Source organism: Tiliqua scincoides, chromosome 5 (genome assembly GCF_035046505.1).
Source record: "Tiliqua scincoides isolate rTilSci1 chromosome 5, rTilSci1.hap2, whole genome shotgun sequence".
NCBI classification, from domain to species: domain Eukaryota; kingdom Metazoa; phylum Chordata; class Lepidosauria; order Squamata; family Scincidae; genus Tiliqua; species Tiliqua scincoides.
In genome coordinates, this window is record NC_089825.1 from 94,092,665 (window position 1) to 94,100,170 (window position 7,506).

The 7,506-nt window shown below is 45.6% G+C and overlaps 1 protein-coding gene across 1 annotated transcript; it reads left to right on the forward strand.

Moving 5' to 3' along the window:
- Positions 1-97: 97 nt before the first annotated feature.
- On the forward strand, positions 98-6,977 carry LOC136652359 (epididymal sperm-binding protein 1-like). Its single transcript, XM_066629296.1, has 7 exons — positions 98-105; positions 435-544; positions 1,912-2,073; positions 2,848-2,994; positions 3,386-3,547; positions 5,340-5,501; positions 6,901-6,977. The coding sequence occupies exons 1-7, from the start codon at positions 98-100 to the stop codon at positions 6,975-6,977; spliced, it is 828 nt and encodes a 275-aa protein (XP_066485393.1).
- The last annotated feature ends 529 nt before the right edge of the window (positions 6,978-7,506 follow it).

Sequence of the window (7,506 nt, forward strand, 5' to 3'; positions counted from 1 at the left end):
ATAATTTCAGAAGGGCTGTTGGAGATAAAATATATATAAGGGCAGAAATTTAGATTATTCAGATAAAAAAATCTTATTAGAATATTTGACTACGCTCATGCTACAGTAATAGAGGTTTTCTTTATCTGTATTTTCTCTCTATTTTTCAATGATGTTGTTTGTTTTCCTTTTTTATTTTATTGTGTGTTTCTCGCTTTTTCTTTATTATAATAATAATGAGAAATGAAAAAAATAAAATATTTGGATTAATAACATTTTTTGAGTAACATACATGTTGCACATCCATTAGCATGTTTGTCTTTACGCAGCCTTTGAATACAGTTTTCTCCCCATCCTTCTTTTTTGACACCCCCTCCCATTTTTGTGCACCACACATCTGCAGAATATGGAGGGAACTCGGGAGGCCAGCCCTGTGTCTTCCCCTTCATCTACAGGAAGCGGACCTTCTACTCCTGCACCAATGAAAATTCAGATGGAAGGTTCTGGTGTGCCACAACGGGGAACTACGACGAGGACGCGAAGTGGAGCTACTGTGCGGACACAAGTAAGATAAGGGGGGATTCAAGAGTAACTGCCAGTTCTAATAAGTCTAAAAATAATGGGTTGAAATGGCAGGGGATCATTGTAGTTCAAGGCGGTGATTATTTGCATTGGTACAATCAATTAGAATTGAATTAGAATTAGATCAAAACTGAGAAGGGCTGTACAGTGTTGTCAGGAAAGTGTTCCAGGAAGATTAAATGACCTCTCTGATACTCACAAAAGTAAACAAGCGGCAAGTACAGATAGTATACACTTGTATAGAGAGGAGAAATTTCATTACTCTCCTGTGTCTGTGCTTTTCTGAAAAAGTTCTTGAAATTGGAATCTGGGGATATTCACATGATTGTCTGAATGCCTTCACCATAATCCCCATATTTCATCTTAAAGCATTCAGTAAGTTCTGCCCCCTTGCATCATTGGGATGGGAGGAGAGCCCATGCTTAGCATGCAGAAGCTTCTAAGATCAGTCCTGGCATTCACCATCCAGGGCTGGGAAAGACCCGTAAGCTTTGAAGTGTGGCTGCCATTCAGGGTAGACCAGTGGTTCCCAAACGTTTTAGCACCAGGACCCACTTTTTAAAGCAGGACTCTATCAGGACCACCTAGGTTTACCAGACTTTAGAAAAGGAGAACTCAATTTTTTTTATATATATATTCATAAATAATAACCACCAGAAAGAAAGACCCACAAACATTTATTTCCCTATATTTACACATATTTGCAAACTGCTGGAGCTCTGCTCCTGGCAGGGTGGATAGCAGCTACAGTATCTGATTTTTGAACAGCTGAGCTTTCAGCTATTCAGCTGTTAGTATACTGATTTTTTCATCACCTTTTGGAGACTCAACTCACACCTGGTCCCGACCCAACAGAGGGTCCTGACCCACAGTTTGAGAACCACTGATGTAGATACTACCAAGTTAGATGGACCAATATCTGACTCCAAAGGCAGCTGTCCGGGTTTTTATCTTAAATGGTTCTTTGAGGAATAGAACTGCCACAACATGAAGAAGCATCTTTCTCTGATTCAACATAATACTCCCAAGGATCTTTTAACTGGAAAATGGACCAGAGCCTCTAAGCAGACTGGATTCTGGAGGGTTGAAATTGGGATTGGGGAGATGCATACAAGGCAGTGTTCATAGCTTGCTCCCAACATTAGCAAGTTGTTGGTGATTGTGCGCTTTAAGTGAATGCCATTGGACAAGTTAAGGGCTTGTGACAAGTGGACTGGATCAGTGGAAGACCCAGGAACTTGAATGCTTCTCTATGCCACATTTCCAGTCTTAATTACTTCCCTCCCAAATAGCTAGAGCTCAATGATGGGGAAAATAAGAACTTTGTCTCTTCTCCTCACCTTCACCCAGGATTATCTGCAAACTCACAGGGGCCCTGCGTCTTCCCTTTCATCTACCGTGGAAAGTCCTATTCATCTTGCACAACAGATGGGGCATCAAAAGGACAGCTCTGGTGTTCTCTCACTAGCAACTATGATGAGAGTCCCAAATGGACCTACTGTAAGCCCTCAGGTGAGAAAAACAGGACAAGGGGAACTTGTTTGAAGATTAGAGTCTCTGTTGGAGAAAATGTGTGGGAAGAGTTTGATGCAGGGACAGGATTATACAGAGCGATGGAACCAAGGGATCTTGTGGGGCATAGGTGTTCTCTCAGCAGGACCAGGGGCATCAGGTATGGCTGTATCTTCCAGAGGAAATGTAGCTAGAATAGCAAAACACCTCTTATTGATAAGGAATCTGACAGCCCAATTCTAACCAAACTGCCCACGCCACAGTGCAGTCGCAATGAAATGGTGGCAGCTGTATCCAATGTGGGCAATAAGGCTGTTGGATGTTCCCCAAGGTAAGGGAGCTTTTGTCCCATTGCCCCAGGGTAAGCCCCAGAAGCCTCTATGGGACTACTCAACCCTGTATCAGGAGTGCGCTGGCGCAGGAAAGTGCAGCCCCATGCCAGCAGATTGGGCTTGCGAAGGGAAATGGGATCTAGCAGGAGCCTCTGCTGCCATCCCGGCCTCCCTCCTGGGTCCATTCCACCTGCCACCTGCTCCCGCACAACCATTCCCCTCCCCATTTTGCCCCACTTCCCGCCCTACCCCATCTTCTCTCCACCCTGACACGCCTCTGCGCTGCTCAGTAGAAAACGTACTGCCATCCGTGCCTGCTGCCTCTCCGATTAGAGTGAGAGGCCGGCATCCATCCGTGCTGGCAACTGACTTGCACCGGCCTAACCCAGGGGTTAGAATTGCGCCCTAAATCTCTTTCCCTTGTGCTTTGTTTCCTTCACAGAGCCTCTTCCTTGCCATTTCCCCTTCATTTACAATGGGAAATCATATTCTGCTTGTACTAAGGATGGATCCCCTGATAACCAACCGTGGTGCGCCACGACTGCAAACTATGACAGCGACAAAAAATGGAGGGCATGTGCTCTTCAAGGTAAGGTATTTGGTGATGGTTGGAATCTTCTTGAAAAGTCCTTATCTGGGCACTCTAGGTCCAGTCTTGGATGTTAGCCTGGTTGGGCAACTGCTCCACCATCCTACAACCCAAGGGAAGGGTGTGGGAGAACAAGAGAAGGGATGGCTGCTCCTAGGAGGAGCATCTGCTGCCACTCTTTGGTTGTACATCGTCCGTTTCAAGGTTGTAGGATTAGGCATGTGATGATATAAGTTTAGGTTTGATTCTAAAAACCAAACATTTAGATCAGGCTTAAGTTGCATATCTGTTCCATTCTATATATCCTTATATAGTCCTTGAATTCAGATTTTGCTGAATGTTTTTCATATTCCTCCCCCCCCCCCATTTTTTGTGCACTACACATCTGCAGATTATGAAGGGAACTCAGGAGGCCAGCCCTGTGTCTTCCCCTTCATTTACAGGAAGCGGACCTTCTACTCCTGCACCAATGAATATTCAGATGGAAGGTTCTGGTGTGCCACATCTGGGAACTATGATGAAGTGAAGAAGTGGAGCTACTGCGCTGACACAAGTAAGATAAGTAGGGATTCAAGAGTAACAGCCAGTTCCAATGTGTCTTAAAAGACACATTTTCTTTTAAGTTCCAGTTCCAATGTGTTTTAATGGGTTGTAATGGGAGGGGGTTGTTTTAGATTAAGGTCAGTTGTTATTTGTATTGGTACAATCAATTGAATATACATCAGAACAGAGAAGGCCTGTGTAGTGTTGTCATGGAAGTGTACCAAAAATGTAATGGCCCAATCATATTCTCTCTCCCTGCTGATGCAGCAGCTCTAAAATAGCTACTGCTGCATCCGGTGGTGGTGGTGGGCAGTTGCAGAGGTCTCCTCTGGGTACGAGAACTGTTGGTGCATTACCCAGGGTCTATTTGGGCATGTGCTAGCTAAATAGCTGGTGTATATCCATGTGGACCTGCACAGTGGGATCGAGTATGGGAAGAGGGTTCCAAGTCAGCAGCCGCTACCACCACAAGACCTACCCCCTTAAAGGACCCAACCTTTCCCTTCTCCATCCTGTTTCAACCTCTCCCCATCCTGTTCTGCCCTTCCCTACCCCTCCTGCCTCTCCTGCTGACATACCTGCTTCTGCAAGCAGGAGGAGAAGCAAATACATGGATGAGAAGGCAGAGGCCCTCCTGCCAGCGCCCTTGTTGGTGTGCTGTGTAGTGTGCTGTTAGAGTGCCTTTTGCAACTGGTGCTGACCGCTTTACGGCAGTCAGTACCAGTACAGGAGGAGTCTTCATTGCCTCCCTCCCAAACAGGTGATTGGGGAAAAAAAGAGTGCTGTAGTGCCATTGCCTGAAGAGGTGGGAGGGGTAGTTTCAAGAAACACGGCCTTCTCAGTAGTAGTATCAAACATATGGAACTCCATCCCTCACAGTTAATGAACTGCTTTCCAGTGAAGCCTAATGACATTTCTTTTCAAACTTCTTTCCTTTTGAGTTCATGGGTTTTATGCAAATATTTCCATGCTGATTAGATTTTATAGGCTTTGTCCTTCCTTAAGGGGTGACTACTACTGTTCCTGTGTTTTATTGTGGTAATTTAAGGATGTTTTTAAGAGCACAATCATTGAGTGCACAATCAGTGGGTGCAGGTCCCCTGCTTCAGCCTGGAGTGTCATGAAAGTGCTGTAAAACTGAATCATGACTACTCTCCTGTTGGCTAAGCTAGTGCGGAGATCTGTGCTGCTCCCAGAAACTCGAATCTGGACCTGGAGGAGGAAGGTTTGTGTAAGCCGAGGGAGGCTGGCGTGGAGGGTGGGAGAGGGTGGCGAGAGGGTGGCATGGAGGCAGGGAGGGGGCATTTTTGGGCAGGTAGAGAGCAGACCGGGAGGCAGATTGGGCCCAGCAGGGGGGTACGATCGGCACAGTCTGACTCCCATCCCCCTCTCCTGGGCCTTACATGGGCTGCGTGGATTTGTGCCAGCAAATTTGCTGGTGCAGATTGGAGTAGCCTCATAGAGGTGGCTGGGGCATGATATAGGATAAGGATAAAAAATCCCCTTACCTCCACTTGGCCTGACTGTTCCAGCACAAGTTAGGATTTGGCTGTAAGGATGTTTTAATATTTAAGGATATTTTAATGCATATATTGTAAATTATATGCATTATGATTTTATGGATTTATGGTTCTGTAAGTCATATTGGATGCCCATCGGGGAGAAAAGAGGATACAAAATGAGTAAAGTAAAATACTTTATGAGTAAATATGTACGAGTAATAAGTATGAGTAAATAAAAATAAAATATTTCTAGGAAGAATTGTTCCAGAAATGATTCCTTGCTCTTCTCTCTTCTTCCAGGACTAAATGCTAATCCTATAGGACCATGCGTCTTTCCATTCATCTACAAGGGCAAGTCCTACTCATCTTGCACAACAGATGGGACATCAGGTCAATATGCCTGGTGCTCTCTCACCAGCAACTATGACAAAGAACCCAAGTGGACACCTTGTCATGCCCCAGGTAGAAAAATAAATGTTGCCACCTCCACATAATTGTCTTCGTTGTCTGAGCATTTATCCAGGAGTGCATCCAGCTGTGAATCCATCCCTGAATTTTGCAGTGTGTATTTATTTTGCTGTATGGTCTTGTTCAGAGGTATCACTAGGGTTTGCGTGACCCAGTGCGAGAGCTCAATGTGTCATCCCCTTGATGGTCCTCCTCCAGTACCAGACCAAACAGAATAAATTACAATATCATTCACAGTTCCTAAATGCAGTGGCATCACTCGTGTTGGTATCACTCCCATTAACTTTATTTTAATAGAGAACAGTACAGGTCACCCAGCAAATCAGTAATCAACAAAAAACCAGTGGCCAACTTGATGACATTCACACCAGTGATGTTCCTGGCAGTAGATTCAGAAGACCACATGGTACTGGGCATCAAGGCTTTGCGCAGCACCCAGGAGTGCTTAGAAAGCCTTCTGAGCCTCTGGATGACCCTTCAGTGCTTCGGGATTTTGTCTTTCCTTTTCCGGGAGGCTTTCCAAGCACTCCTGGATGTCATGTGAGGGTCCGGAGCACCCAGGTAAGTGCGGGGGCAGCCTTAGGGGCACACACATTGCAGTCATGTGTGACGTCACCCAGGGTCGCCACTGATTCACACAACTGAATAAGTCTGCAATCCAATACACACTTACCTGGGAGTATGCCCCACCGGACACAATAGGGCTTACGTTTGAGTAAACCTGTAAACCTGTGCTGTAAGTGTTCTCTGGAAGGAGGAAGGGGGTCATTCATAACCACTGGGAATTCTCCTCCTACTCCAGGAGGTAGGGTCAACTGATGATTGAGGATCCTCCCTTGTAGGAGGGCATCCCCACCCTCAGTCTGGCCCTGCCTTTTACAGAGTGGAAGTTGGCTGAGCTGGCTGCTGGAGCCTTGGGGACAAGGTAGCATTGACTACTGCAATGGCCTCAGGGTGGCCACTTGCCATGCTCTGCTGCCCACAGCAGCCACAAGGTGACAAAAGCATTCCTGACAGGTGGTCTTCCAGCCTCTGCTTAGAAACCTCTAATAAGGGAGAACCCGCAACTGCATGAGGCAGGATGCTATGGTGTTGGACAGCTCTTAGAGTTTGGAAATTCTTCCTCGTGTCTAGCCTAAATCTACTTCCCTGCAGTTTCAGCCCACTGGTTGTAGTCCTTCCGTGAGGAAGCACTGAAAAGAGGTCTTGCCCTTCTTCTGCATGGCAGCTGTTCAGATGAAGTACGCTTCTCTGTCTGAAAGCTTACTTCTTAGTCAGAAATGGGACAGTCCTTCTTTCTCTCATGTCATTCTGCCTGCGCTGTCATTGGAACTGCTATCATTGGACCTGCTTACTAGACATGTAATTGTGACTGGTATTCATCTCTTTCCAGGAAACGAAAATCAACCAAGTAAGAAAGACACCAAACCTAACCAGGCCCTGCCAAATCGGAACATTGGTTGCCTGTGATTCCAGTATGTTGATGGAAAGTGACCAGTGCTTGTCTGACTCTACAGAATCCTCTTTATGCCTCAAGAATGAAATATTTCTCATAGTTTGTAATGCTCTAGCTCAGCAATTTTCAAGCTTTGTCATCTCATGGCACACTGACAAGGCACTAAAATTGTCAAGGCACACCATCAGGTTTTTGACAATTGACCAGGCACACCATGCTGCCAGTGGGGGCTCACATGCCCCATTGGCCCTACTAATAAATGACCTTTCCCCAAATTCCTGTGGCACACCTGTGGACCACTCACTGCACATCAATGTGTCATGGCACAGTGGTTGAAATTGGCTGCTCTAGCTTTTGACTCCTTTTTCTTTTTCTTGCATTTCACGTGAGTTTTCAGGGAATGATCCAGCCATCTTTTCTAAGCGAGGGAGATTTAGGTCTGGTCATTCCCTGGAACTCCATGTACATCTCCTTGAATTTCATGGTAGAATAAAGTCAAGAGAAGAATAATTAAATCAATAAAAATACTGCTCAACTTGTAAT

What these genes read in the sequence shown, in the direction of transcription:
- LOC136652359 (XM_066629296.1), top strand. An exon ending in GAGCTACTGTGCGGACACAA is followed by an intron (nt 545 to 1,911) that starts GTAAGATAAGGG and finishes ACCTTCACCCAG; the next exon opens with GATTATCTGCAAACTCACAG. An exon ending in GACCTACTGTAAGCCCTCAG is followed by an intron (nt 2,074 to 2,847) that starts GTGAGAAAAACA and finishes TTTCCTTCACAG; the next exon opens with AGCCTCTTCCTTGCCATTTC.